The sequence below is a fragment of the Vigna radiata genome, chromosome 5, assembly GCF_000741045.1.
Source record: "Vigna radiata var. radiata cultivar VC1973A chromosome 5, Vradiata_ver6, whole genome shotgun sequence".
NCBI classification, from domain to species: Eukaryota; Viridiplantae; Streptophyta; class Magnoliopsida; order Fabales; family Fabaceae; genus Vigna; species Vigna radiata.
In genome coordinates this window covers 22,780,476-22,794,392 of record NC_028355.1, presented here as the reverse complement: position 1 = coordinate 22,794,392, position 13,917 = coordinate 22,780,476, and the positions used below count along the sequence as shown (strand labels likewise).

The 13,917-nt window shown below is 34.9% G+C and overlaps 2 protein-coding genes across 3 annotated transcripts; both read right to left on the bottom strand.

Moving 5' to 3' along the window:
• Nucleotides 1-257: 257 nt before the first annotated feature.
• On the bottom strand, nucleotides 258-6,800 carry LOC106762666 (protein RCC2). The gene is made up of 16 exons (XM_014646691.2): nucleotides 6,360-6,800; nucleotides 6,186-6,247; nucleotides 6,033-6,100; nucleotides 5,605-5,726; nucleotides 4,448-4,553; nucleotides 4,274-4,325; nucleotides 3,103-3,220; nucleotides 2,988-3,018; nucleotides 2,883-2,906; nucleotides 2,621-2,745; nucleotides 2,296-2,377; nucleotides 2,057-2,179; nucleotides 1,901-1,954; nucleotides 1,554-1,623; nucleotides 1,105-1,138; nucleotides 258-865 (listed from the first exon to the last, which is right to left on the bottom strand). The coding sequence occupies exons 1-16, from the start codon at nucleotides 6,553-6,555 to the stop codon at nucleotides 492-494; spliced, it is 1,641 nt and encodes a 546-aa protein (XP_014502177.1). The 5' UTR covers nucleotides 6,556-6,800; the 3' UTR covers nucleotides 258-491.
• A 1,777-nt stretch (nucleotides 6,801-8,577) lies between these two features.
• On the bottom strand, nucleotides 8,578-12,565 carry LOC106762396 (protein BASIC PENTACYSTEINE6). Of its 2 annotated transcripts, none has more exons than XM_014646293.2 (4): nucleotides 12,496-12,565; nucleotides 10,491-10,534; nucleotides 10,166-10,329; nucleotides 8,578-10,016 (listed from the first exon to the last, which is right to left on the bottom strand). In XM_014646293.2, exons 3-4 carry the CDS (start codon nucleotides 10,232-10,234, stop codon nucleotides 9,072-9,074), a joined length of 1,014 nt encoding a protein of 337 aa, XP_014501779.1. In that variant the 5' UTR covers nucleotides 10,235-10,329; nucleotides 10,491-10,534; nucleotides 12,496-12,565; the 3' UTR covers nucleotides 8,578-9,071. The 2 variants fall into 2 exon arrangements, with proteins under 2 accessions (XP_014501779.1, XP_014501778.1); XM_014646292.2 differs by having other exon boundaries at nucleotides 12,404-12,563.
• Between the last annotated feature and the right edge of the window lie 1,352 nt (nucleotides 12,566-13,917).

Below are 13,917 nucleotides of genomic sequence, written 5' to 3'. Positions count from 1 at the left end.
CCATTGTCAGTGAATAAACTAATATTTCATTAATAAATTAATTACCCGAAAAAATTTAATATGCATGTTGCTATTCTACCTACATCCAATCAACTACGGTAGATTGACAATGGCTCGTACCCACACTGGTAAACTAGAATATGCATGGAGCTAAATTCAAGAAATTTTTAGAGGTGTTAATTAACTGAGACGCCCATAACTATTATGGGAAAACTCACTGGACATAAAGAAAAATAATTAAAAAAATAAAGACTTAATGAAGCAATAAAAGCATCACCTTGAAGAAATTATAATAACAAGCGGGCAATTCTTGCCTTTGGGTTCTAAAACAGTCGGAAAATTCCAGTGTTTCTAAAAATTTTTGCATAGTTAGCGGTATTAAATTTGAGTAGTACTGAAACACTAGGTATAATCACCGGCCAATGAACTACACGCTACAATTCTCTAGTGGTTACATAGAGAACAAAATTTCCAACCAAAAACCTAAAATGTTATGACTTACGAGGCCTTCCTCTCTTACCAGATTTCACCTGAGGGGATTTTGAACTACTCTTATTAGCTGAAGTCCCACCGCGCCCTCGCCCGCCACCTTTTCCCTTTGCAGCCGAGCCCTTTCCCTTGGCACTGGACGTTTTAGATGCCTTACCTCGGCCTTTGCCAGAACTACGCGACCTTTTCACATCAGCCTCGCCATTAATTTCATCATCCTCGCTATCATCACTTTCCTCAGCAGCATCCTCTTCCTCTTCATCTTCTGACTCTGATGAATCTTTCGACTTTTTCCTCTTCTTCGAATTCTCAGCTGCCTTGGCACCCTTTTTTGCTGCCTGCTTGGGAGCTGCAGTAGTATTTACAACCTCATTACCTGCAGGCAAAGCAAAAATGAAATCAGCACCAGTTCAGATTCCAACTAGATTGTTACAAGTCTTCTTTTTGAACAGTCCGTCAACTGAAGATGGACCAGGAAAGTATGTCCACAGCAATTAGGATTGCACCCCACCACCCTTATGTCAATCATAAAATAATACATACCGAGATATTTTGCATTTTGGACAGATTGTGATTTAGAGCTAAAACTAATTTCAATTATAGCAAGTAGCATACCTTCACCAACAGCTTTCCCATCATATATATCAAGCTGCAGAAAAAGGAGATGTCAGGCGTTGTATACATCGAAAAGTAAGGTAAAGTAAACCACACAATGTAACAATAATAAAGTAAGCTACATCGGACATAGAGATATAAAGGCAAGATTGATTTAAATTTAATGCATGATAATATCAACCGATAACAGACAAAACTCACGGGCCTCCTAAATCTACTCAATAAGACAAAATGGGAACAGAAAAAAAAACCTTGTTACAAAGAATGTACTGGTTTCTGTATTGAACAGATAAATAGCTTCGAAAAATACTCACTACGATACTATTATTTCTGCTACAGCCAGCCAAAAACACAATAGAAGACCTTGTTCAATTCTTTGGGAACTTAATAGAATAAACATGAGCGCTAATGAACTCCTAAGATAATAACATGCAAGATTCAAGAGCTACCTGGTCAAGTCGATCAGCAACATTTGCTCTATCAACAATAACCATGGAATGACCCATACCGCAAGCAACACTGTTAGAAAATAAGAAAACATTATAGATCATTTCGCATTTGGTTCATCCATATAGATAACAATCTTAATTAAATAAAAAGAAAACGCATTGAAAACCAACTTGTTCAAATATATTGCATCAAAGAATACAACTTAACCAAAACCAAAATTTGGCTACCAAATTATCAATTGAAACAAAAGTAATCACTTGAAATTCAGAGTTGAAAATAGAATCGCAACATCCACAAAAGAGGCAGGTATGATAAAATAAAACAAAATGGAACACTCATTACTTACCTTATTACATGCATACCCTCAAGTATATCCACCTTCTTGGGTACAGCTGAAGACCTAAAGTACAAGTACAAACAGGATTACAAAATTAAGGCAACACATAATAAGAGATTACTCCCCACACTCATATCAAGCCCAGAAAGAGTTGCATAAACATACTTCTGTCCACTAGGTCCATATCCCAGCTCACCATTCTGAGCATGTCCCCAACTTATGCAAGAGGAATCAGCCCCAACAAAATGATGCATATTGCCTGAATCCATGCATCGTATATTCCACCCACTATTCATCAAAGAAAACAGAGAATTATTAATCAACATCAAGTTGGGAAAGATAACTCATCAAGAAAAATTACATACACCATGCTTTATTATCCAAACCATGGAATATAGTACAACCTTAAATCCATTAGAGGCTTTGGATACATCCAGTCGTCCCCAGTGTTCTTTAATTTTCCCCACATGTACAACTGCCCACCACCTGAAACAAAATAAGAACGAGGTGAAACTGAAAGCAAAAGCTATTATGCGAAAAGTACTCATTCTTAGTAAAACAAGTAGGATGAATTGATTTAACCATTGACAATATTAACATGAGACATTTTTTCATTCCCTTATGAAATGAATTATAATTAAGTACGCATGAAAAGACCATAGAGGTTGGACTCAAACCATCAACCAGAAGAAAAATATTCATATTCATATTTAAGTCTAAGAAGCATACCTGCTGTACATGAAGAACTCACAGAACCAGCAGAAACAATGGCATCAGGCGGTAAAAGATTTCTATTCTGGAAAACTTCAACACGGCGTGGGACCCACTCATCCTTCTGCTCTCTATGTCCTAGCCTACATAATCCATACGGTTTTATGAAATTTTGAGCACAAGGGACCAAATATTAAAAACCGATTCAAACAAGAATATCTCATATTTGCAGTATGCGAGCTCAAAATATTGCCAACCCAATCTCGAATCAAGCACAGACCTTCCGTAACCACCAAAACCCCACCTGCACAAAAAATAATCAATAATTATAACTTTAAATGAAACGAAACAAAACATTGAAGTACGGAACTCTAGAATTACTCACGTGTAGACATAGCCATTCTTATCCACCGCCACTAAATATCCAAATCAAAAAATCAATAAAAGTGAAGTAGTAAATAAGGTCATATAACCAATATCAAGAAAGGAATAACAACCACCTGTATGATTTGTTCCACAAGCCACTTTCACAACTGTTTCCCCAGCAAGAGCAGCAATTGCTCTAGGGCGTGGCTGGGGTTCATAAACCAACCTCACAGAGCTGTCTTTGGAATTATACTGCAGATATATGCAAAATTAACTAGAGTAAGCATGTGAATGTAAATTAGAGTGTGCAAGAATCAAATGGGAATGAAAAAAAAAGTACTTTATTACAAAATCAACAAGCATGGAGAATAACAACTTTCTATTTAGTCATGTTATAAATAAGAAAATTAACTTGTTCTTGAAGAAAAATAATGATTCATTATTAAATAAATTGTGATACAAAGCTCATAATTCACATTGACATGTAAGAAGCTCACTAAGATGATCAGGCAAAACACCAGCCATAGAAGGCAACTATAGAATAAGTGTGACATAATTTACAAGACAGATGAACTTAGCAAATGTCTGATGCAAAATATAATTACTTATTTAATAATTACTGATTAGTTTCAGTCCTCTCCATCCATTATTTTATAATAATTCTCTTGAAATGCTTCTGAATCTGCAATGCAACCACAAAAATTATTAAGCATTCCTATCCTAATTAATGGTCTTATTTTCGAATAAGTTATTTAAGGAAATCAAGTAACTAGCACGGGAGAAAGTACTAACTAAAGATTAATTCAACCAAGAGTAGGACAAATCAAGGACTTAAATAATCCATAAAATACAGGAAAAAAGTAGCCTGCATAAATATCTAGTCTGCTGAAAGTTGAAATATGAAATCTAGTATTATTATAAAACTTGCAAGTACTTACTTAAACTGAGTATGCTGAAATAATTATTCGAAGAAAACATAAACAAAATTGATGCAGTAAATCCAAGGGAAAGATGTCAGCACTAAAAATTCTGTGTTAAAACATATGCCTGCCATAGCAAGAGGGAAATACAAATCAAAATTCAATCATTGTAATTGTAAGAATTGCTAAACCCAGGCAACCATTACAAGCTCAATGGTACCTAGATGGCCCCAAGCACACGGGATCAACTGGCCTTTAAATCTGAAGATAACAGATCATATACAACCACTAGAATACAGCTTCCTGCGTCCCATGGGTTTAAATTAAAATAAGGACACACATCTTGGGACAACAAAGATCATGAAAACATCATCCCTGAGAATACCTCATTATCTGTACCGTGCCCAAGCTGTCCATACTGTGGAAGCCCTGCAGTTCTGGGAATTAAAGACAAAAATTGAAAATCACCAACAATTGCATCCCAAGAAAGAATAGAATATCCATGCCTGAAAACAGACAATCACAAAAACAGAATGCGATCTTAATTTTGAAAACATACAATATAGAAGCTCCTTCAACGGAAGATAACCACACAGTGAAGTCACCACCACAAGCAGTATGTTTTACTTCAGACACAAGACAGCGAACAGGTGATGACTCAATTTCTGTACAAGACACATGAAAGGAAATGAATTTGTCATTCTCCACAATATAAAGCGTTCCTTACGGCTGAAAACAAAAGCACAACTGGAAGATCTACAAAGTTTTACATCAGCTATTAATCACATTTTGTTGGAAGGAAAATATATAGCAGCGAGTTGTGACAACAATTACCAACAGAATCCCAATAACTAATCACAGTGCAACCATTATTCTACACATTTTATATTAGATGACTGAAAATAATTATCAGTCTACTAGATCAATGGTAAGGGTGAAAATGAGAAGCCTGTGAATAGAATGATAAGTATTTCTTTGTTTGGGCTTTTATAAATAGGTTGGGATGGAACAAAATTGGGTGGACTTCCGTCCAATCTGTAACCCATTCTGTTCAAGTCTGAACAGCGAAGAGGAGATACCAATTTATATCTACTATCATAGCTACAATTTTTTTTTTCTTTCAGCTCTTTCTTCTTGTTGCTGGAGTATTGACATTGTCGTTCCCATATTTTACAACCAGTATCTACTTGCACCAACCATGTCAAACAACCCTGTTTTCAAGTAATGAAGAAACAACCGTGTTTTTCATCTACAAGTGTATGATTTGGCACAGAAGCTACAGCAGTGCACTTCATCCTCCCCCATCCTTCAATTCGCTATTTCGTAACTTTCTTCTATGCACTTTGAAGTTTGTATTGTCTGTTCACAAATTGTGACATGGATGTTCATTTGAAAAAATATATGTATTATTTTTCCTGAACTAGGGATAAAATACTTCACAAAAAATAAAATAGTAATAGTATGAGAAAATAAGATTTCTGTATTAAGTACAAATTGGAAGAAGACATTTTCATTCTACCCACTTCCACCAGAACTTCCATTCCATCGTTGAATACTGAAATATTGAAAGGTTTATACTACATTTCCACTCAAAAATCAAAACGACGCCAAGAAAGAAAATGGAGAACGCTAACATTCAAGCAAACAATGGGTGTGTCATTTAAAATACATAAGAAAAAAACTGCAGAATTTTACAGATAACTAAAACAAATATACCATTTCTCACAGAACCCGAACCTAGTTGTCCATGCTTGTTCCATCCAAAGGCCAGGGAATTTCCATCCTCCGTAACAACCACAGTATGGCTCCTCCCTGCTCCAGCTTTGAGAATTTTGTACCTTCAGTGACAGGATAAACTACAGATCAATACAAAATTGAACCTTATATGGAGTAGGATTTATAGATAGACAGATGTTAAACTTAACGATCATATTATAGTTAGAGAGAATAATAGAGAGAGTGTCTGTTTTCCATTAGACAACCACAGAACAGACAACCCACCAAAAGCATAAACAATTATGCTTCTTCCTAAAAAGTGTGCTAATAGACAACACTAAACAAGGAAGTAACACTATATTCATAATAACCAGAGGGAAAAATCCGAAAAATAAAACAACATTCACCACACCAAATCATTCACTCACTTGGAAAGTTCAGACACAACAGTTGGTCTGTCACGTTGAATCATATCTCCATGACCCAGTTGCCCTTTCTGCACACCAAATCTCACAAATTAGACGCAAAAATTTCACTAACTAAAACACCTAAGTGTGTGCATATAAACTTCATAAACATACCTCATTCCGTCCCCAAGTGTAGCAACGCCCTTCGACGTCCAATGCAACGCAATGACAAGAGACTGCACTCTCGCCAACGATAACACACTTTAAAACAATAACTCATAACACAGGAGAATAAGTTCTAAAAAAGTGAATGCCAAATAAAAAAACAAACGAGTATGTTCAAGTTACCGCAACCGGAGGCGACGAAACGAATATCAACACCGACAAGAGGACGGAGGCGCGAGGGAGAGACGAGGTTGCCGTCGACGATGCCCTTGCGCCGGCCAATGATATCCCAACACGTGGCACCGCAGAACAAGAGTTCTCCCCCTTTGACCTCCTCCCTCTCTTCCTCCACCTTCTTCTCCGCTTCAGATGCAGACATTTCCCGTTCACTCCGTCTAGAGCAACGGTCGAATGTTTTCGAAAAAGCGAAAAAAAAATAAAAAAAAATGAAAAATGGCAGATCTAACGGCTAGTATTCAAAATCAAAGGAAACGAAGCGCGGGAAATGGCGGGAAAAGATTAGGAGCGAGGGAGACGGTAAGGGGAGAACTGGGTTTGCGCAGTGACAGTGAGGTGAAGAAGAAGAAAATGAAACCCTAATTGAATTTTACCGACTCAGTATGCGCGCACTCCTCAAATATAAAAAATTAATAAAAAAAGATAATAAAGAGTGGATTGTCCTTGGATTTTCGAGAGTAGCAACGACTCAACTTTTGATTATTCCTCTAAATAATTATTATTATTAACAACTTAACAACTAATAAATGAAAACAAACTCCCAGTGACGTTATAAATTAAAATAGGACATTATTTTTTATTATTAAATGTTTCTATTGTCTGGCAAATTATATTTTGGCTCTGCTCTGTCGCTGTCTGTAGATTTTCTTTTTCTTTTGCTACTTTTATCGTCGGAATTTGTCCCTCTCCCTTTCTTTAGTTACTCTTTATACAATTTTTAGACTTTATTATTCTTTATCTTTAACATCTCACTGATCTTGCAGGTAGCGTAAACGTTACACTCTGTTAAATTTTTTATTTTATTTGAATTCATTATTAACTATTAATAGAAAATCAAGTAGCTTGTAGCACGCGCGCAGTTAATGCTTCCTTCATGCTAGTATATACCCTTACATACTAGATCCACTCTCTCTCTTCACAATTTTCTTTATTTCTTTTTCTATTCTTTTAATAAATGGACTTATTTTACTCAAATAATTTTATTTTCCTCTGCAATTATTTCTGTATGAAAATCAAATTTAAAATGTAACATTACATATAATGTTTATGAGATTGGGATTTATGTACTGCACATAAATTCTTATTTACATGTGTTGAGAAAAAAATATAGGGTGTATCAAATTGTTAGACGATAGCATTAACATGTATAAAATATTACCTGATATAAACAACGACAGACCATTAAAAGAACCTCAGCGTTTTAAAGAATTCTTGAAAAACATAAAATTATTAAAGAAAACAAGGAATTGAAATTTAATAAAATATTTAAGTTTCTATCACGTTTAGTTTGTTCCTAAGGAATTAATGTTAATTAATCTTATCTATAATGGTGTATGTGGTTGATATACACTCAATTACAAAAGTAAAATTTATATGCATGTAAAATATAACTATCAAAGTAATAATAGTTAAACAAAGATAATAAAACAATCTTATAAAACTTTGAGCAAGCTAATACTTATGCGTGAATAATTATATTAATACCTACGAAACTTCTCGTTTAAAAGATTTTAATATTTAAAGTTTTGATTCTACTACTTTGACATAAATGCGTTGATTTTGTAACGAAAGATGCATATGGGTTATTGGTATTAAATCTGTAAGAATTATCGGTTACTGACAAGCTCTTGAGTAGTTCAATTTGTGAAGGTTTTCCATCAAAGTCTCAACAACTTGTCTTATATGCTTTACTTTAATTTCAAAGTGTAATACAAAAAAGTAAAAAATAAGGATTAGAAATCTCACGTCAATTAAAAATTAAATCAGTTTAAAATATATAAATAAATATAAGTTTTATCGATTTTATATGTAAAGTTACAAACTAAACTTTACAAAAAAGATTTTTAAAATGGAGAAAAATATGAAAGCATCTGTTTTGTAAGCAGTTATAATTGATTTAAAAATTAAACGATGAGGAGTTGCCTTGAACGAAGAGAGTATAATTAAAATTATTTCTCAGCTGTAGAAATTATGTAATCATGTATTTGACAAGTGCTATATTAAAGTTGACGAAAAATATTATTTTAAAATACCAAAATAATAAATTGGGAAGTGGAACTGGGCAATGCCATACATTCCTTAATGAAGTCAAGATAGCCAGGTAACCCAAATAGACGTCAGCTGTCTGCTCCATGTTCGCTTCCTCCTGTAACAATCACCGATAAAAACTAAAATGGTAGTCATAGATAGATTCAACGTGGAGGGAAATAACAAACGTGAAACAGGGATATAATTAACATACATAGTCGATTTTACATACTAAAGCAGAAAGGGTTTTCCAGGATGACTGAGGGCACGAGTCTACAATTATTCGGGTTTAAGAGCTACATGGATTAATTAAGACTATCTAACAACTATTTATCCACCATGCAGACATTTTACACTTGCCATGGGTGCCACCAGAAAATCTCAGGAGACTAAATGCGTAAAAATGGCAAGGATGACTGATTACTTAGTCATTTCTTCAACCCCTTCTTCATTTAGCCAACATCTAGAACCATTACGCATTCTAAATATAGGTACCGGCATACTGTAACCATTAAGCTTTCAAACTTTACACTTGACATTATTTCCCTTGCTCGACTCGATAATCCATAATTGATCACTAAAAGCTGTTTCTATTCATGCAATGCTGCTCCAGAAACAATTTCTCACCATCTATTTTATTGTAATGTATCGGTTCGTCCCGTGTTTGGCCCAATGGTCTTTGAGGTCAACAGGGTTTGACAGATCATGACCTTCTGCGGCAAGGCGACTAAGCAGCTTGTTGAAAGCGCTACCACTCATCTTCCGACCTCCAACACGAGCATGCCTCTTGTTTGGCACTGCAGGAAGTGGATACATTGACAGAGTGGTTGTGCAACAGGCAGACTGCCAACCTCCATTGCCCCATTTGTAACACTGCTTCAGGACACCGGTACAAGAACATACAGGCGCTGGCATGGTTGACTCATCATAAGCCACTTGGTTCAATCCCAAGTCCTGACCTTTCCAATCAGCCTTAGACACTACTAACTGCTTGTTAAGATCATCGCCTCCGTTGACCATTTCTTGACCATTTTTCCACTCATGTGCCTTGCCAAACATAACCTTATTCAAGTCTTCACTCTCCTTTTTGACTTTTTTTGCTGCTTTTGGAGTCTTCTTATTAGGTGAAGTTGACTTTGGTTCCTTGGGCCGCTTGGCCCGCCTTGATTTCCCAGCCTCAGAAGTGATGGGAGCTGTAGGGAGGGCATCGGTTGTGTGCATTTCCCGTGTGCTGTAAGAAGGATCACCCATGTTAGGTATATGGTGTACCTGTTGCTGGGGATGATGTATATGCTTGACACCACGTGAAATTTGGCATCCCGGAGGACACGATGGCATACTGCCACTACCTATCGAGGTTTCTCGATACTGAAGAGTTGCAATTGCATTATCTCGTTCCAAAATTGCATTATTTCGTTCTGCAATTGCAGCATCCCGCTGCAGAAATGCCATGTCACGCTCAGCATATGCTGCCTTCTTCTCAGAAATGGCCAGATTTCTTTCTTGGATGGCTGCATCTCTTTCGGCCATAATTGCCATGATCTGCTTCATGGAAGGCTGATGTTGCATCAGCCACTGCAACGCAACATCAACATAAATATTACCAAAGTCAGCATCTTAACAGAGAGAACGCATTGCAGTTACCGATTGTTTGTTTGTGCAAAAGAGAATAGTAAATTTGTTGATAAATTTATACATGAACATAAATAAATGTATTTTAATACCTGTCCTTGAGCAGATTTATATTGATCTGCTTTGTGCCTACCATTTTCACGATGCCCAGCATCATCCATCAGAAACACAACCGGTTGCAATAACTAAATATTGAGTCTAGGCTTCCTCAACCAATACGGAACCTGCTTGATCAAACAACAGTATGCCAGAAATCCTGCATTCATAGGAATTTTTCAGTTTATATTGGCAACTTGAGATAGTCCGTGTATCTGTTTTGTCCTCTTCTTTCTTAGGTAGAAGAGTATTGGGTAGGAAGGAATCACTCTATCAACAATGCCCATGAAGAACGGATGTCGCAAAATTTAAAATACTTACCATGCTTATACATAGGGATAGCAGGTACTTGATCAAAAGTAAACCTACACAAGAATGTAAACTCGGTAAGTTCACAAACAATAATGAATGAAACTTACAAACAACTGCCGATTTATAAAAAGACTTGAATATTCAGCTACACGAAAATCTGGAATAAAAATAGTGCAGGGAAACTTTGGCAACGCAGGGGAAGTCTATTGGTCTTCATGTATGATCAAAATACTTGCATTTAAGCATAAAAGACAGTTAGAAGTTTCCAAAAACCTTAAAAGAAAATAATGGAACAGTTGGATATGAATGGAAGACATGGTAATGATGTAGTAAGCAGGCTTACCACAGCTACATCAATAGTAGCCACGATGTAAGCAATTACCACAGCAATTACAATAGAAAAATACTGAAGTTCCAGAATTTACCACAATATCATATCAAAGTTATTGGTCATTATTATTATTATTATTTCAGAGCTTCCATGGAAGCCGAAAAGAAACATTAAGGTAGAACAAATGAAGAAAGTTAAAGCATGTTGGGGGCGGGGGAAGAGATAAAATGAGTGGATAGAAAGAATCTTAGCGTGATTATAGTGTTCTGACCACATAATGCATGGGCTAATATCACAAAAATAATGATGACAACCATATGATCAAGGTCCTCTTCAAGCAGTACTTCCAAGACAAGAAGACCAAACTCCTAAACCGAATATTATTTGACAGAAAAGCAAGTTTTAAAATCACTGTTCTGAACCATGATATAATTTTCATCCAAAATCCAAAAATATCCTGTGTTGATTGTTAATTAAAAGGTCTAAATAAACATGAGGAAGGGAGACATAACAACGTCCTGATCTAATACGAGTCAAGCAAAGACCCGCACAAAAAATTCTTTATAAACAATCCAGCACTCCAGTGCAACGGGAAAACTGAATAAAAATGGAAAACTACAGTGGAAGATACCGCAAAAGCAAATAAGGTAAAGAAGTGATCATTCATGAACTCATATTTGGATAAGATTAAGTACAGCAAAAACTGAAGTTTTTTAAAAAAGACAATCGCATTTATGACCTGATGGATAACTTAATATCAATTAATAGCCAGGCGGATGACATTCTTTTTACTACCCAAAACTATATTCAGTAAATGTATATATAGCTGAATATCATGACCAAATGAAATCTAAGTATCAAAGATAAACTACCCAAAACACTCGCTACTAGCTGTTCCCATGGGCCAGTAGCAGTACTTGTTAAGACAGAATTATAAATAAATGTTTATGTAAAAAAAAAAAAAGTAAAATAATTGAAGTTTGCCCAATTAACTAAAATAAGCTACCCATCATAAAAAATATCTAAAATCAAATTAGATGCTTAACCTTTCATAAAAGGACTCTCATTTAATTTCTTTTAAAGCTAATTTTGGGTTTGAATTTTCTTCTCCGGAAACTTATGCAAAAAAACAGAGCTAAATCTATCACCACGGCCCCTCCTTATATCACGAGGGGTCAATAAATAACAAAACCGAAGCTCATTTCCGTACAATTTTTTAAAAGCCACGGCTCCTGGATCTCAAGCGGTTGAAGATCCAAATTTTGAACCAATAACAGATTCCGACACAGTGAAACGTCGCACCGAACTAAAAGCTGGAAGGCTAGAACTATAAACAAAAATAAAATAAAATCTAGAAGAAGCAATTGCAGCGAGCGCGAGCAAATATTTAAGAGAAGAACCAAAATCAAAGGATGCACAAAGATTCGGATACTCGAAGGTGAGAAAAACAAAGTCAAAGCAAGTCAAACACAAAACGAAGCGATAAATTGAAGGTGGATTGGGTCGGAACGATAAAACAGCGATAAATTAACGATAAATTGCAGAACTAAAGTAAACACTGAAAAAAATGAACGAAGAAAGAAACCCTAACCTCCGCCAGAGAGAGAGAGAGAGAGAGAGAGAGAGAGAGAGAGAGAGATGAAGAAAGAGAAAATCGTGTGGCACTAGGGTGGGGGTTTTTACCGGGTTGTGTCTGTATCTGTACCTATGCGATGCCACTTTCTCTTCTTCCACTTACAATTTTCTCTTTACTTTTTTTTTTCTCGGTTTTATCATTTCTTATAACGCAGAAAAAAATAATAAAATAAATAAATAAATGAAATACGTGAATTATCAAGTCACCGGTTCCTGTCTGTCTTTCCACTTTCAACCATCCAATCACATCCATATTAATTTACCGCTGCATAATTATTTTTTTTTCCCTTAACCTTTTCAAATTATTTTTCAGTTTTTTTACCCTTTTTGATCTTGACTTTAAGAAAGCTAAAACCGACCATGCTGCCAAATAATTAATACGGCCAAAGAAATTATTCTTTTCATAGTTAAAGTTGTTTAAAATATTGTTTTTGATCCATCCGTTCAATGTAATTTATATAGTGATGTGTTTGGAAAGAAATATAAGGAAGATATTGAGATGAATGATGGTGTTCGTGTGGTGTGTGACACGGGGCACGTGCGTCAGGGTTTTGATTTGTTGGGTTGAAAGTAAAGATAGTGGCACAGGTCTTGTTGCTTGCCACCACGATGCCATTACTGCTCATGTAATGCTTCAAATATAGCAATTTTAAAAAATAATGAAGTTGTAATTAATTTATTTATAGATGTTTTCTTCTTGGATAGTATTGTTAGATGTATAAATAAATAAATAAATTACATTGAAAATATAAAATAACACTTGTTTTTTCTTTTTATAAGACATTTATTCTGAGACACTAAATGAATTACTTTTTAATTAAAAAATAAAATAAAATCGTGTCAATTTGTTTTCTTAATCAATTTAAAATTATTTGTTTTTATTTATATTTGAGTTCACATAAACCCTAAAGTCCAAATACACAATAAAATATATTTCAATGAGTTGGTTTTAGCAGATTTCTTACATTTCAGAAAGCTGGAGGCGAACTTAATAAATACAGGGTGAGAAAAACACATCGGTCGGAGACTTATTTTTCGGAAAACTGTTCCTTCGAACATTTTACAACATGCGTGGCCCAATTTCCCTTTCGTGTTTTTCATATACATATTATACTATCACACTTGGAGCTTTCTTCGTGCACCCCACATTTTTCTTTTATAACCCTACCATATTTCATAGATTTCAAAATTCGATTTCACAATTTTTTGAATTTTAAATTTTTTTGGATTTTAAAATCTAGTTTTGGATTTTTCAAATTTCAAAACTTGATTATGGATTTTTTTTTAATATCAAATTTAGTAGTCCAGTTTTGAATTTCTCGAATTTGAAAATTTGATTCTAAATTTTTATAAACTGAATTTTGAAATTTAATGATGAATTTTTTAATTATTGAAATTCAATTACTTGTGTTTTTTTTATCAAATTTTAAAATTCGATTAGGTATTGATGTTTTTTTAACATGATTTTGA

Excerpts from the sequence above, each read along its gene's own strand:
- LOC106762666 (XM_014646691.2), bottom strand. The coding sequence starts at position 6,555 with ATGTCTGCATCTGAAGCGGAGAAGAAGGTGGAGGAAGAGAGGGAGGAG. Across the intron at positions 3,221-4,273 it reads GGCACGGTACAGATAATGAG|TATAATTCCAAAGACAGCTC; the intron begins GTATTCTCAGGG and ends ATATATCTGCAG. Across the intron at positions 1,955-2,056 it reads TATGGACCTAGTGGACAGAA|GTCTTCAGCTGTACCCAAGA; the intron begins GTATGTTTATGC and ends CTTGTACTTTAG.
- LOC106762396 (XM_014646293.2), bottom strand. The coding sequence starts at position 10,234 with ATGGATGATGCTGGGCATCGTGAAAATGGTAGGCACAAAGCAGATCAA. Across the intron at positions 10,017-10,165 it reads ATAAATCTGCTCAAGGACAG|TGGCTGATGCAACATCAGCC; the intron begins GTATTAAAATAC and ends GTTGCGTTGCAG.